General features: G+C 40.7%; 1 protein-coding gene across 5 annotated transcripts in view; it reads left to right on the top strand.

Moving 5' to 3' along the window:
* The first annotated feature begins 434 nt into the window (after positions 1 to 434).
* STK24 (serine/threonine kinase 24) overlaps positions 435 to 16,814 on the top strand; it is a 78,694-nt gene continuing 62,314 nt past the window's right edge. For 4 of the 5 annotated variants that reach the window (XR_005555830.1, XR_005555831.1, XR_005555829.1 and 1 more), the window contains exons 1-2: positions 435 to 604; positions 9,640 to 9,870. Coding sequence is in view for 1 of the 5 variants with exons in the window: in XM_039335740.1 (XP_039191674.1) it covers positions 560 to 604; positions 9,640 to 9,870 (276 nt within the window). In the remaining 4 variants the exon portion in view is untranslated. The remainder of the gene's footprint in view (positions 605 to 9,639; positions 9,871 to 16,814) is intronic. The other variant, XM_039335740.1, reaches the window with a different exon arrangement.

Here is a 16,814-nt window from a genome sequence, read left to right as displayed (position 1 = left end):
GCGTTAAAGATGCCCCCGCACTGCTCTCTCCTTTGACACCGCTGGATTGGGGCCTCCTGCAGAACCAGAGAGGAGCCAGCCTTTCCCTTCGACAGCTCCACCTTGATCGAGAAATAATTAAAATAAAATAAAAGGTCTCCCAGGGCGCAGCTGGGGGGGGGGGGAATTGGCAGATAAACCCGGAAAAATCCCGCGCGCCGCCCTCCTCCTCCGGCTTGCGTTCTCCTCCCACTCGCGGCGTTCTTCCCCCCCCCGCACCGTCCGTCAGGAGGAGGGGCCGCGCTGGCTCCTCCTCCTTTCCCACCCGGCTGTTGTGCGCGCGCGCACGCAGCCCAGCAGCCAACCAGCCTCCTCTCTCACGTTCCTTCCGTACTCGGTCCGTGGTTCTTTCTGGCGGGGGAGGGGGGTGGAGGGGAGCGGAGGTTTGCTTGTGCAGAGTGGAGGCTGATGTGAATCCTTCGGGTCCTGCCTGGAGCTGCTGGAAGGGGGAGGGGGCGCAAGGGGGGGCAGGAGGAGGAGGAGGAAGAAGAGCAGCGCTGCTTCTGCCGCTTCCGTCATCATGGCTCACTCCCCTGTCCAGCAGCCTGGCCTGCCGGGGATGCAGGTGAGTAAGCACCCCCCCCCCACACACACACACATACACGTACACCGGCCTTCTCTTCCCGCCTCCCTGGCTTCCCCTGCTTGAAGCTGCTCTGGGGTCCTGGCGGGAGGAGGGGTTGGTGGGGCTCGCTGCGGCTATCTGGTCGGGGGCTGGCACGAGGTTCCTCGCTCGGGGGGTCGCAGCTCTGGAACGGGCGCCGGCAGCAGGCGGGGAGAGGGCGGGGGAAGGCGGGCGGGGGGGGAGGCACGTGCGGAGAGGGGAGGCGGGGGCTGCGGCCACTCTTCCATTTGCGCCCCTGGCAACGAGGGAGGGCGAGGAGAGCGGGTTACCCCACTCGTCTCCTCTCTTGCCCACTAAGTTGCCCGGGGAGCCTCTCTGCCTAAGTGTGGGGTTGGCAAAAAAAACCAACAGACCACCTTTGCAGATCCCTCTTGATCTGCTGGAAGAAGGGTTGACCTTCAGGGCGTCCTGCGCTGCTCATTTGTGTACGTGCCCAGCTTCTCATTTGGAGCTGAATTTAGAGGACACCGCAGATGTTATTTGGGGACCCATCTCTCCCTCCTCCCTCTGTCTTTCTTCCTCTCCCTCTCTCCCTTTTAGACGCTTTGTATCTTCAGTTGCTCTTTTGCTTGGTATTCGTTAGCAAAATCAAGATGTAGGAAGGCGTTGGGATGGCATTCCTGAGGTAATTTTTGGGGATGGGCAGAGAGTTTAAAATGTACATGTTAAGAAAAATCACTAATAAAAAAGGATCTTTTCAGGCTCTTCTACTTTGATGGCTATGTTTTATAAGTGGTATTTGTACTGTGTATATACATTAGAGAGATTGAATGGTAATAGGGAAGCTGTAGCTAGAAAAAAACACTATGTAATGTACTTCCAGGGTACTGTATCTTTTTTTTAAAAAAAATTTGAATTCTAGGACTTGCTGGGCCTGATAACTCAAATCCTCAATGACCTGTGTACTTTCGGAAGCCTGTGAATTCCAGAGCTCTGAAATGTGGTTGTAGAGGAAGACAGTCCTCACCTTGTGCCCAGTTCATCAAAGATGGAAGGGGGAGGGCGAGTGTTGAACCATCAGTTAAAAAGATTTTTCCTCAATTAACAAACAGACTCTGCATAGTATCCAGAATATTACCCAATTTCTCTGACCTCAAGCTTGTTATATGTCCAGATCCTCTGCTCAGATCATTGATTTTTCTCATAGTTCCTCTCAAAGGTCACTTTCTTCATCTTTTTTAAAGACATTAATCAGAACCTGAAGTTAGATCTTATCAGTGTTTGACTAAGAAGTTATGAAGATTCCATGTTTTCTGTTTTCTCCTATCTTTTGGTTATTTTTCATTCTCTGCTGCCTCCTCCAATAACCTGTACTGGAGGGCTCTGATAAACAAGGGTTGTGTATATCTGATATACACATGTATGTCTTACAGCATTGTGTATAATGCAAATCAAGCTAGCACAAAAGAGGGAGCAAAAACAAAGGAATTTTATTTTGTTTTAAATTGGGCAAGGAATCTTAGATGTATGAATCAAACTGGGCCAAAATAATTTATGCCTACTTACATTGCTCTTGCCTGGCAGGTAAGCTGTCTTAGAGTCCACTACAGTGATGGATCCAGGATCATAGTACAAAAAACATTTATGATTAATTTCCAGGAGCCTCTGTGGGGAGTGTTGGATTTCTGTGTTATCACCTGGATTCAACATGGTTTACATGATTTGACATATAGGTATAATTGTTGGTGAAAGTGAGATTTACCCTGATGTTGAATTATGAACGGTAAAAATAGGACATTTTTATTTTATAAAAATGTAATTCATAGTTTAACCTATCCAACATACCATTAAAAAGGATTTAAAACATATATTTAAATATGCTTTTTTAAATGAATCAATCTTGTACCCAGTCAAGTTGTATCAGAAAATTACATATAGGTTGCCTGTTAGTCTTCTACCCTCCACAGTACAATTTGTAAATCTATATCTCAATTCTTTTAAATCATTTCTCAAAGAGTTTTCAACATTCCATAATATCTTCATATAGTAAGTCCTTTTATTTTACATTTTAGATGTACTGTCTTAATTTTTTGCAACTATATTCTATATAGGTACCGTAATTCTCGACTTATGACCACAATTGAGCCCAAAATTTTCATTGCTAGCAAGACAGTTGTAAAGTGAGTTTTGCCCCATTTTATGATATTTCTTGCCACAGTTGTTAAATGAATCACTGCAGTTATTAAGTTAGTAACACAGTTGTTAAGTGAATCTGGTTTCCCCATTGTCAGAAAATTGCAAAAGGTGATCACATCACCCTGGCCACTGCAATCATCATAAATATGATTTAGTTGCCAAGTGACTAAATTTTGATCACGTGATCATGGGGATGCTGCAAGGGTCATAATTGAAAAAAAAAATAGTCCTAAATCAGTAGTTTCAGTGTTGTTGTAACTTAAGATGTATTTTATTTTTAACAATGCTTTGCATATCTTAAATTGAAACTACCAATTCTTCAAAACTTCCTAGCCTACATTTCTTATATTAGTTAACTTAAGGGAGAAAAGTCCTCACAATTAAAACCTTTGGAAAATATTCCCTCTTGTTCATCTAAAATAATTTGCTATGTAATCATTTCCAAATGTTTTCCAGGTGTTTTGTAATGCAATTTCTGTCCTACTTATGTATTGGCCATGGTGCCTGAGGTTGATAGAAACTTTAGTTGAGCATACCTGGAGGGGACATCAGACTGGTTAAAGCAACATTGTTTGCTTATTTATTAAAATTACATACTTCAGAGGCTCCCAGTGAAGCCAACCCATATAGTTCTTAAACAAGTCAACAGTCAGTACAATAAAATCAAGCACGAAGACCACACAATGGAGATAGATAATTAATTCCGCGGCTTTATTTTAGTGGCTGTTAAGTGACTTTTCCCAGTAAAAATTTCTCACATTTCGGGAAGCACAAAAAGGGCAAAATCAGTGCGATAGGTGAATCTGTATCCTTTTTATTCATTTATCTCTTCCACTCTGGGATGAATATGTATCTGTATATTTTTTTTATTTTTATTGCTATTTCAACAATACATCCCTAGGATTCTGTGCATTTCTAGGTAAAGAAAAAATGTAAAAAGTTACTACTACTCGTAAAAAGACTTGCCTGTCCAAAGAAAATGAATCTGGTTATTTTATTACAGCACTAATCTTTAAATGTATTGTTATCTGTCCCCAGTTGTCTGTGTGTGCATTTGCAGGTAACAGTTTCACTGATATTACCAGGAAATGTTGCTTGTACACACACACATTGAGATGGTTGAGGACAGGTGAGCTTTGCAAAAGATGTAGCTAGTTTAATGTACCAAAGAGAGATCCTTACTTTATTTTAAAATACTCTGGGAAACGCCTCTTTAAAATGCTTTGTGTAGCTCTTGTGCCTGGGAATATAGGGTTTGCATGCTGGTTTTCTCTGCGTTCCTTTCAACACCATTTTGTTGGATTGAGGTGAATCATTTTGTGTTCCAGTTGTCTTGAGGAAAGGGAACAAACTATTCAGTTGCTGGGGACTTTCCAATGTGTGGTTGCTGCTTAATTAATTTGGGTTTTTAATATATTAAAATAGGATTTACTTTTAAATAGGATTAATCAAAGAGCAAGTTAAAAATACAGGAACTTTGCTGAAACTATCTGGTTCTGTGTGTATATTACCTTGAAATCCATGATAGAGGAAATTTAGGAATTTAGATGTCACCATCACCATCATTATCTTGTCCTACACACACATACATACACATACACACGCACACATAGATCAGGGCTTTTCAACCAGTGGTACGGGTACCACCTGTGGTACATTTGCACCTGGCAGGTGATACATGACCATCCTAGAAAAGTGGTAGCGGGGGAGGGGAATGAGCTGAACCGGTGGCAGCACCGCACAAGCCTGAGCGAGAGATGGCTGGAGCTGCAGGGCTGTCAGGGCTCAGCGGAAACGCCAGGATCAGTGCCGCTTTCCAGCTGATCGGCACTTCTTTTGGGCTGTCAGGGCTCATTGGAAATGCCAGGATCAGTGCCAGGCTCCACCTGGAGCTCGGCGCTGATCCTGGTGCTTCTGCTGAGCCCTGAAGAGGCACCAATCAGCTGGAAAGCAGCACTGATCCTGATGCTTCTCCTGAGCCCAGAAGAAGCGCTGATCAGCTGGAATGTTGAAGCATCTCCAGGGTGTTCTGATTTACATTCAGATGCTTGGCAACTGATTCATATTTATGACGGTTACAGTGTCCCAGGGTCATGTGAAGTGTCCAAAACCTGCAACCACCCAGCAGACGGGGAGAATAAAAACCAAACACACCCCATCCCATCCCTGCTGCCAATTCTCAACAGAAATGTTCATAACAATGAAAACTTCGGACAGCAGGAAGGTGTCTTGCTCGGCTGTGGCTTGGGGGGCACTTTTTTCAGTGAACGAAGCGAACTGTTGTAAGTTGAGGACTATCTGTACTTTATCACTTTTTTCCTTTTTTTTTTTTTTTTTTTTGGTCATCAAGTTTTTGACACCTTGCTAGGCAACTTGTGGTACTCGGACGTTGCTATATCCTAAAAGTGGTGCAATGGTTGAAAAGGTTGAAAAGCCCTGACATAGATGGTCAATTCAATCAAAGCATTATATTTATATTTGGCATGTTGGATTTTTGTGTATATCCATCAGGATTAGCACCAAAAAGCCTATTGGACAAGGAATTTTATATCCTGAATAGTCTTTCATGCAGTATGGTTATAAATTACTTGCTAACTGTTCAAAGCCACAATTTCAATATCATCTTCATGCTTTATCAGTTTTCCATTTTCCGTTGCACTTTGTTTCCTTACCACCTGTTTCAGTGTTCAGTCTAACAGATTAATGTAAGACAAATTGGAAAACCTTTGGCTCTCAGGACGAATTCCCAGCATTCTTCTCCACAGCCTGTGAGACAGATTGTTGTCTAAACTTGAATTGATGCTTATGCTTAAGTAGACATTTATTCTCCAAAGAAATGAGATTAGAAATAATCACTAAGTGGGGCCATGCCTCTGACAGTACAGGTAGTCCTCGAGTTCCGGCCATAATTGAGCCCAAAATTTATGTTGCTAAGTGAAACATTTGTTAAATGAGTTTTGCCCCATTTTACGACTTTTCTTGCCACAGTTGTTAAGTGAATCATCATATTTGTTAATAATATGGTTGTTAGGTGAATCTGGATTCCCATTGACTTTGCTTGTCAGACGGTCACAAAAGCTGATCACATGACCCCAGGACGCTACAACCGTCCTAAATATGAACCAGTTGCCAAGGATCTGAATTTTGATCACGTGACCATGGGGATGCTGCAACGGTCGTAAGTGTGAAAAATGATCATAAGTCACTTTTTCAGTGCCATGGTAACTTTGAACGGTCACTAAATGAACTGCTGTAAGTCAAGGACTACCTGTACTGAGCTTTTCCTTCTTCATGGTGTATAAGAGAGTTTAGGGTCTGAGAGATGAGTTAGTCTTTCTTCATCCTATACATCAGGGATGTCAAACTCGCGACGTCACACATGATTTTTCCCCATTGCCGGCAATGGGGTGGGCGCGGTTTTGGTGTGACGCATCCGGCCCATGGGCCAGCAGTTTGACATGCCTGCTATACATGATGCCTCCAACCTGGGTTAGGTCATTGTTTAGCAATACAGATAATCCTTGACTTAACAACTGTTTGTTAAGTGACTGTTCAAAGTTACGATAGCACTGCAAAAAAATAATCAACTTATGACCCATCTCCGAAGTTGAAGGGTTTTCAGTCAGGTAATCAAAATTTGGGTGCTTGGCAGCCCACTTGCACTTCAGCTCCCCCCACCAGCCTATCCCCTCCCCATTTCTGCTCTTTTAGCCACCTGCACTCTGCACCCTGCTTTGCATGCAGACTCAACCATTTGGCTTTAGGGCTGCAAGAACCACCTAAGTCACAGCACAGTGCAACGCCACAGCAGCCCCCGGAAGTCATGGCCAACCCAGACTGCCCCATTTAGCACTAAGCCTCAGTACCCAGGAAGCACCAGCAAGCATTCATTCACCCAGCTGCCTTTTCTCCCGTTCCGCACACCCACTTTTGCTTTGCCTCATTGCTTTTGCTGGCTCCTTTTTGGACCCAGGACTGGAATTGCAGTTTCCAAGTCACATGACATTTTGCTTTATGATCATATCAGTTAGGGATGCAAATGCCAATCCCATTTGTGGTTGTAAGTTGGGGACTATCTTTATGGAAAAAATAAAATTACCCACCTCCCTATGCAGGTGCCAATTGGCCAACTGTGATTTGCGCTGTGCATAATTGTAGAGGTAGTCCTCGATTTACGATTGAGCCCAACATTTCTGATATTAAGTGACAAATTTCTTAAGTGAGTTTTGCCCCATATTATGACCTTTCTTGCCACAGTTAAGAGAATCAATGCAGCTGTTAAGTTAGTAAGAAAGTTGTTAAGTGAATCTGGCTTCCTCATTGACTTTGCTTGTCAAAAGGTTGCAAAAGGTGATCACATGACCCTAGGACACTGTAACAGTCATAAACATGAGTTAGTTGCCAAGTGTCTTGAATTTTGATCACGTGACTATGGAATGCTGTGGTGGACATAATGTGAAAAATGGTCATATGTCACTTTTTGGAGTTCTGTAACTTTGAATGGTCACTAAACGGACAGTTGTAAGTTGAGAACTACTTATAATTGCACGTAGTGTGTGACACAAACTTGGATTTCTTAAGTCTGAGGGTTTCTCCGTACGTGGGTAGAAAAAAGATTGATTAAATTATTTTGACCAAACTGACTGAAATTTAACTTTTCCTTCAATAATGTATTCAAGAAAAAGGAATTTATGACCGCTAAACTCCAAAAATATTCATTAACATAAATCTAACTATAAACTATAATCATTATGATATTGCTTTGAAACACATATATTTCTGTATTACATATTTGCAATGAGTGTTTGGTGGTTTTCTTTGTAATAATACCTTGTTGTTAATTGCAAAGTCGTGTCCGACCCATTGCGACCCCATGGACAATGTTTCTCCAGGTCTTCCTGTCCTAATAATACCTAGATCTTTGCATTTAAATACATTTTTCTGAGAATAGATCCAGACTTTTCTCCAAAAGGCTTATGGCACAAAACCATAGAAGGAAAAGACTTTCTTGGTGTGTGAACTGATTCTTGCTGATTTCATGAGTATGACAATAATGGTTTAGCACTGCTGCTTCCAGGAAGTGGTGTTTTTTTTTTTTTTTTAGTTTCAACCATGGAACCCATAGGGTTCCTCTTGGTGATTCAATCCTGCTTAAATTTTCTTGACATCAGCCAAAGTAAACTAGAGTTAAACTGCTTAGATACTTTTTTTTTTATTGAAAATTTTTTAAAATTTTACAAAAACAAAACAACCCTTCCCCAAACCTCCCCAACCCTCCCATTCCCTCCCCCGACCTTCCCAGAGCTGAATATAGGCTTAATTAAAATTTCTTCAAAAAATCTTAAAAAAGATATAAACCATGAATAAATCTAAGTACATTAATTGAACAAATTATAAAATAATTAACAATAATATATGTATAGAAAAACATAAATACCAAAAGAAAAATGCTTTAAAGAAAAAAGAATAAAAAAAGAAAAAAGATAAAAGAAAATATAATAAAAATAAAAAATAAAAATAAAAAAAGAATAAAGTCTATAAAATATTTTAAATTTTAAATATAAGTTATTGAAAAACTAAATAATATTTTTTTATATCCAACTTATATTGTATAAAATCTATCCATTTTTTCCATACCACAAAATACTTCACTTGCGATTGATCCTTCAAAAAAGCCGAAATCTTTGCCATTTCTGCCAAATAAGAAACTTTAAGAAACCACTCTTGCAAAGTAGGCAAAGATTCCTTCTTCCAACATTGTCCTACTAACAACCTTGCGGCTGTAATTAAATTTAACATCAATATGGTCTCTTTAGTATCACAATCAATAACAATACCTAACAAGAACAATTGTGGGGTAAATTTTACCTTCCTTCTAAAAATTCTTTGAATATTCCACCATATCTTAATCCAAAAAGCTTTTATATTTTTGCACGACCACCAGATATGATAATAAGTAGCATCCTTACATACTTTTTTTATTATAAATCAAATATATTCATTCTGTGCTTTTGCAAAAATATTGAAAACAAAAACAGACTAATTAAAATACATCTTCCAGTAGCTGGTGATGTGGATCAATTCTGTGGAAGTCACAGTGGCAGGCTGCTGGAGTGTGAGGATTGCTTGTTATTTTTCTTTGAACTGCTTTCCTAATCCTTGGTTCTTATTTTAAAAAATCCACTATTTCAATTTATGGCTGTTACCTATGAAGATTTGTAACCCTTCCAAATATGGATGGTGTTTTAATGTTAAATAATGGAACTTCAATAATGGTATTAACTTTGTGGAATTTTTAAGTTACACTTGGCTGTGATCAACCCGCTCCCTTTTATTTATAATAAAAAGACCAATTACAGCACTAGTACATTTAATAATAGACCCCATAGTGTGAAACTGCATTTTTGTTGTAATTTCAGATGCTTATTGAAAAAAGAAGTGAAATTATACTATTGTGTTTGTAGGTCGAATTTTAAATTGGTGAGATAGGTGGCAAACATTTAATAAATAAATCATGTAAAGCTCAGTCTTCGAAATAATTGCGGAGATAGAATCTTTACCTTTGTCTCTCACGTCCCCTTCTAATTTTGTTTTGTTTTTAACCAACATCCTGGTTGTTTTCTGAAGTCCTTCAGTTTTGCAAACCCCCAAATATAATGATCCCATAATTTTTAAAAAGCAAATCTATTTTTTTCTACTTCTGCTTTATTTTTCATGGGTCCATTGTTTTGAGTCCTTTATATTTCTTGTTTCTGGAATTTCTTCCATTCTAAGTGGAACAATCTAGAATTCAATAACCTCAACTTTATTTATTATGTTCATTTAAATATTTCTTCCAGAATTTGAAGGCAGATCCAGAAGAACTCTTTACAAAACTGGAGAAGATTGGCAAAGGTTCATTTGGTGAAGTTTTTAAAGGCATTGACAATCGAACACAGAAAGTTGTTGCTATAAAAATTATTGATCTTGAAGAAGCTGAAGATGAAATAGAAGATATACAGCAAGAAATAACAGTTCTCAGTCAGTGTGACAGTCCATATGTCACCAAATATTATGGATCTTATTTAAAGGTAAGTCTTTACTTCGCAGTGTGTCTGCTTTATGAATTGGAGTATTTGTGAAACATCTTGAAATGAAGCCATCTGACATTTTGAAGCCTAGACAAAATGAAACGTTCATTCATTCTGTAAGACCTTTCTGTTTGTTTATGTAGAGACATCAACATATGCTGAAAATACCTGTGTGCTTATAAAGTCAGGATATTTAGAGAGGGTGTATATACGTTTATATACATGTATATATGTATGAATAAATACAATGTCAGTGCTAATTTAACCTTTTAATTACTAGTTTCCTTATGAAGAATCTTAGCAGTTGTCATTTGGAAAGCATCCAGACTGCAAGATAGTCCTGACTCATTTTGCAGGTTGTTCCTGCAGCTAGGGAGGTCCTTTTGCACAAAGCTCATTTCTTGTCTCTTCATTTGCAATACCTTTCATCAACACTAAAAGTTTCTTTAGCTTGGTAAGCCTCAGAAGATTTGGTTTTGTGTTTAAATAGCTTATGATCTGACAATTTCAGGAACTATCTCCCTCACTGTTGAAGTGTTCTTGACATTAAGATCAGCCAAAAAGGCTCTCTTAAAAGTTTTCCTGTTTGCTTTTTACTATGGAATGTACTTCCCTTAGGTGATGTTCTCAGTACCAAATATTACTGTGGTTAAGAAAAGTATTCCTAGCCAGCTAGCATCCTTGTTCATCGGAATAAGCTAATAGTTGGTTGTAATTGCTTTTATTAGATTTTATTTACGTTGATATTTTTAACTTGTCTATCCTGAAGGTAACTAAGATAGTTAAGGTGGATATAAATCAAATAAATAATAATTTTGATGTAGAATTTGAAGGAGCAAAGCAGAAGCTCCCAGTAATTCTTGATGCAATAAATTTTAGATGTTATCTAGTCTAATATTTAGGAATGTATAGGAGTGGTCAATGGTGGATTTTTCAGATGTGTGGTCAGAAGTGTAAGAGTTGATCAAGGAAATTCCTGTAGGGCTCATATGACATCAAGTACCAGTGGCCATGATCTGTGCATGGTTCTTCTTTTTGCATATGTCTAGAGCAGTGGTTCTCAATCTTCCTAATGCCACGACCCTTTAATACAGTTCCTCATGTTGTGGTGACCCCCAACCCCCCATCCAGCTGGCCGGGGAGGGGGGGGCAGGAAGGCCGCTCCGCCCAGCCTGGTTAAAGAAGCGCCATTCCTCTCCCTCTTTCTCTTTCTTTTTTTCTCTCTCTCTTTCCTATCTTTCCTCTCTCTTTCTCTTTCTTCTCTTTCTCTTTCCTCTCTCCTCTCTGTCTCCTCTTTCTCTTTCTCTCTTTCCTCCCTCTTCTCTTTCTTCTCTTTCTCTTTCCTCTTTCTTTCCTCTCTCTTTCTCTCTCCCTCTTTCCTCTCTTTTTCCCTCTTTCCTCTCTTTTTCTCTTTCTCTCTCTCCTCTTTCTCTCTTTCCTCTCCCCCTCTTTCTCTTTCTTTCCTCTCTTTCTTTCCTCTCTCTTTTCCTCTGTTTCTCTCTTTCCTTCTCTCTCTTACGGCAGCATCGTCAGGGGTCTCCGTTCAGCTGAACAAGCGGGGAGGGGGAGCAGGACGGGAGGCAGTGGCTCTGGCGGCGGCAGCACGGCAGCATCGTTGGGGTTCCTCACCACTGCCCCTGGCCACCACCCCGTTGTGTCCTCAACCAAACGGGCGGGGAGGGGGAGCAGACGGGAGGCAGCGGTGGTGGCACGGCAGCATCGTCGGGGGTCCCCACTGCCCCCGCTGGGACTCCACACTGCCCGGCCTTGCCCTCCGCCCATTGATGGAGCTGCGGTGGAGGCAGCAGGAGGAAGGAGAGGAAGCAGTCATCCCAGCCGGGACTCCGCGCTGCTCGTCCTCCGTCCATCGATGGAGCTGCGGTGGGGGCTGGTGTCGCGTGGCCTGCCAGCCCTCTGCCAGCCCGGCTGCTCCCCCCCAGGTACCCCTCTTGCTCCGGCATTTGCCCAAGCTGCTCGGGGGCACCAGGAGGAAGAAGGAGAGGAGGAGGGCGAGGAAACCGCTGCCACCGCCCCATCCAGGACTCCACGCTGCTCGGCCTCGCTCTCCACCCATCTGATGGAGCCGCGGTGGGGGCTGGTGCTGTGCGGCCCCTGCCAGCCGCTCTGCCAGCTTGGCTACTCCCCTCCCCAGGCACCCCTCTTGCCCCAGCACCCTCCCGAGCCGCCTTGGGGGCAGCAGGAGGAAGAAGGGGAGGAGGAAGAGGAGGGCAAGAAAGACGCCATCAGTGCCGGGCCCCAGGAGGCGGCTCTCCTCTTCTACCTTTGCTGTATCTCCTTCTTCCTTCCCGGCAGCCTGGACTCCAGTGTGCCTTCCCGGCCAGCGGGTCCAATGGTCGGGCTAGCTGGGGATCGCAGGGGCTGGTCTCCCTTGGGCCGCGGCTTGCAGGAGGGCTGGCCCGCTCAACGGAGCCTCCAGCGGGCCGCTCCCAGCAGGGATCCTGGGGCTTCCCCAGGCAGCTCCAAGGCCACGAGGCCCTGGCTACACTTCTCCCCGGGGGTGGGGCACCTGGGCGCAGGGCCAATCAGGAGCCCTGCAGGAGGTAAGTCCACCTGAGAGAGAGAGAAGGGAAGCGAAAGTGCCTCTCTGTCTCTCTGCAAATGGCGGAGGAGGCCATGCGGAGCGGTGTCTCGGTTCCTAAGACCATTGGAAATATGTGTTTTCCGATGGTCTTAGGCGACACCTGTGAAAGGGTCGTTCGACCCCCAAAAAGGTCGTGACCCACAGGTTGAGAACCACTGGTCTAGAGAGAGTAGCTGAGGCAGAGTTACCATAGGCAATTCTCAGTTGCTAATAGTGTATCCAGGTTTTGTACTTCAATCTTTAAAACCTTGCCTTGAACGTTCAGGGGCCTATGAGTGTAGAAACAGAGCTCGGTATAAAAGTGGTTGTAGTTTCCTGTAGAAATTCTGCTGAGTTTGGTATTAAAAGAAACAGATCATGGGTGAGTTTTGTCATTTGGAGAACAAAATGTTTTCAACGTGTAAAATTAGTTCTTGAAGGTCATTAGGTCTGTCTTGGAGAATCATGTCAGTACATAGTACACAGGGCATTTCAGTTACTGTTTGAATTTTTCACCTGTAGTATCCTAACACTATGTAGTCTAAGTGTCTATATTTAAACTAGGTCTAGGAAGAAGATCCACATGATAATAGCATGGATGGGCTAAGTGTTGGATCATTGTTGCTTTCCCTACCACCACAGTGACTAGGAATCCCTGGTTTCAGATATTTTTTTTCTTTTGCACTAATCCAACAAGGTACAGTGGGATTTCATGGCTTTCCTCAAACAGTATCAAACATGTGTCTGCAGTATAGTTATCCTTCATAAGAGACCTTAGAAACGGATCATTATTTCTGTTTCATTCTTCTATGTTCCCAGAAGGTGGGGCTAAAGTGTCAAACTGCCTTGTGCTCTTAAATGCCCACTGACAGACTTAGGAAAAAAATGTAGACAAAATAAGCAATCCTCAAAATAGCCACAAACCTTTTAGAAATATAATTTACAGAAGATAATAGATGCTAAATAAAATATTCTCAGAACTCAGTTGGCACAAAACCGTGGCTTACTGAACTCAGATGGTTCGTATATCTGAGAGCTTATAGAGAGAACTATGTTAGAAATGTAAGATAGCATGCAGAATAAAAGTATCTGAAGCTCTTGATTGCTTTGGAAAGACAGTTGTGGGGTGATGCTTAATGATAGATGTTCAGAATGAAGTGAATGGCTTATGATGTCACTACAGATATAGAATCTAGGGACTGTTGCCATAACCTCTTCTCCTTTTTTATAAGTCTTCCATAAAGGGTCTTTTCTTAAGAGATTTTAAAAAAAGTTATGTATAGAATAATTGAACAGTGACAAAGTTAGGATTATCTAGTTTGTTTCTGCTTGTTTTCTCTTTTTATTTTTTTGCTTTTCTGAGGATATATGGCTGATTATATTCTAGTTGGAAGTACAGTAGATACTTTCCAAATTTGTTGGATTGGTCATATAGGACTGATTGTGGGATTGTATTATAGGTATACCTTGCTTAATTAGTACTCTGTTTAGTGATTGTTCGAAGTTTTGGTACTGAAAAAGTACTTTTTGCAATCAATCCTCACATGTATGACTGTGACAGTGTCCCATGGTAATTTGATTGCTATTTGTGCACTTTACTACAAGCAGAGTCAATGGAGAAGCTGGCAGTAAAAATCTCATGTCATGGTCATGTGATGTCTTGCTTAATAACCCATGGTGAATTGCTTAATGACCAAACGGGAAATAACATTATTACTCAATCATACACATGTTTTGCTTAGCTACAGAATTGCTGGTCTGAATAGTCCTAAGTGTGGACCATCTTTAAGGGAATATTGCCTTATTTACGGGAGGGGGGGAAAGGAAAGAAACAAAATAAAAGCATAGCTTTAGGTCTGTCAATAAAAGCTGAATGCTGTAATTAATAAGTAGCAAGGAAATAATTGTCCAATGAATTGTGAGATTTAAAATGTCAGAATGGCAGGGCTGGCTTCACTTTTAGCCCATTTTGTTGCATGCCACAAATTTTGAAATCCTTAAAAAAACAAGCAACAATTGTATGGTATGATTCCTGCGTAAAGACATTTTAAGTCTACAGGCTCCCTATCTGTATATTAGATTTTACTGCAATGTAGAAAGATACAGAAAATATGTTGCTTAGGCAGATCAGGTCTTTTGTAGTGGTTTTTATAATGTAGATAAATTCAAAGTTTGACTAAGAATCCAATTTAACAAATTGATTGGTTTTACTAATAAACATTCATATGAATATCAGTTTCCTATCACGTTGAAGCTATTTGTGTTACAGCTTCCTTATTAGTCTCCAACTCTAAATTATGTTTTGCCAAATGTATTCTTCATTGCTTGTCAAGATGTGCATTTTCCTTTGTGGTTGACCTTATGGATGGGTGGAAAACTAAACATGACAGACACTAATATTTATTTTCTTGCAAGGATATTTTATATAGCTAGTGCCAAAGATTAGCATTCAGAAGATAAATTGGAAGTTAATCTATATTTCCCCTCAAAGAGATACTAATATCTGAGGGCAGCTGATCATCATGATACCAAGGGTTTAAATAATAATAAAGATTAAAGATCTCTCAAGGGTATTGTTTAATGTTTTAATGTTTATTAATGTTTATTGACAAGGTTAATTCAGTCATAGAGAAAAAGAGATTTTTCATATCAAGTTATTAAAAGACCATACTGGCACTTGAATTTGAAGTAAAACGGCTTTCACATTTGGCATTAATTCTTGATGTCCTGCTGATTCACCATATCAGAACTGAGAGGTTTTCATAAATGCTTGCTGTTCCCTTTTTTCTCAGTTCTATTTGACCTCATTGCAGCTTCAGCAGTAACTGAACAAATACAGGTTTTACTTGTTCTTCTGACAAAGCAAGCTCTTCTCTGCAGATGCTTATATTTCTGTGGACTTTTAAGATTCTATTTTGAGTTTATTACAAGAAACAGTTCCTGTTTTTGAAACACAAACCCACATTTTGTAATCCAAAATATTTGTTAATAAATCTGCATTTTGTTTTTGTAAAAATATTGCATGAAAGGTTCCAGTGTTGCCCTTAGTCAAAAGTCTAGAATAGAGATTAAGATAAACATGTTTGTATGTATGTGATACTTGCACGCACATATATGCATATATCTAATACTAATACTAAAGTTGTTCTAAGGTAGCGGAAGCCAAGTATTAAATTCCTATGAAATCTTTACTTTGGTAGACATGTCATGAACAGTATGTGTTACTCAAAAAAGTCTTGCCACATATCCTTTATTGTGGAAGTACACAACTACACAACCAAATGTGTTTACTGCATTGTTTCCAAGCACTGCAGTGCAGGTCTTTTAAAAAAATGGATGAAGCCTATCCTGACTTTAAATATGTGGAATACGCTCTAGGAAGCTGTGTTTTGGTGTAAGAATCTTTGGAGACTGAAGAAGAGATTTTAGGGTTATGTGCAGGTTATTATTTATTTATATGACTGCCCATCTCACCAGGTGACTTGCGTACAAGGTTTAAAAACTTGAAAACCATAACCCTGGCACTCAAGGATAAACAGTGTCTCTATTCATAAAAAACACATCAGTAATAACAGAATTCAGCTAACCTCCTGACCCAAATCTTTAGGAAAACCTGCCTTGTGAAAAGCTAATAGGATCACGAGTATCTGAATCTCTAGGGGAATGCTATTCCATAAGTTGCCAATCCTGTTTTATTAATGTTAGTTTTCAGAATCCTTATTTACTGAATTGAGTATGCAAATATTTTAAGTAATTACAAATGTCACATTGAAGAACAAGAGTTCTGTCTAGCACTGGCTATTTTAATTTTAATACTGAATGCCCTTGAACTGAGAAGTTAAGTGTCTTTAGGCTGCTTTTAACTTTAGCTTAATGGACTAAGTCAATTTGAAAGAATTCAATTAAAGTTTGTTGAACATGTTCTTTGGTATAGAACAGGCTAAAATAAATTTAAATGTAGTAGTATATTTTTGGCCAGTTGCTATAGATTGGCAAGGATTTCCAAATCAGGAAATTTAGTTGTGGAGAAGGATAGAGAAAAACATTATCTTCCTAATTCAGATTGTGAAAATCAAGAAAGCTGAGTAGAGGGACAAATAAATCTATATATGGCTTTCAATTGTAATGTCAAAAAATCCCAGAATTGACCATGTCCTTAGAACAGTGGTTCTCAACCTTTTTAATGCCATGACCCCAACCGGTCGTAAGTTGAGGACTACCCAACCGCTCGTAAGTCGAGGACTACCCAACTGGTCATAAGTCGAGGACTTTCCCTGCCCAGGAGTGCCGCACATGCGTGGTGCTGCCCCCTGCGCTGGCCGAGGCGTAGCTGGCAAGCGGCAGAGACAGCGCAGGCCGACCA

This window comes from Crotalus tigris, unplaced genomic scaffold (assembly GCF_016545835.1).
Source record: "Crotalus tigris isolate CLP2741 ecotype Arizona unplaced genomic scaffold, ASM1654583v1 scf7180000017658.5313226, whole genome shotgun sequence".
Taxonomy (NCBI): Eukaryota; Metazoa; Chordata; class Lepidosauria; order Squamata; family Viperidae; genus Crotalus; species Crotalus tigris.
The sequence above is the reverse complement of the archived record's forward strand: the minus strand, read 5'-3'. Positions and strand labels throughout refer to the sequence as shown.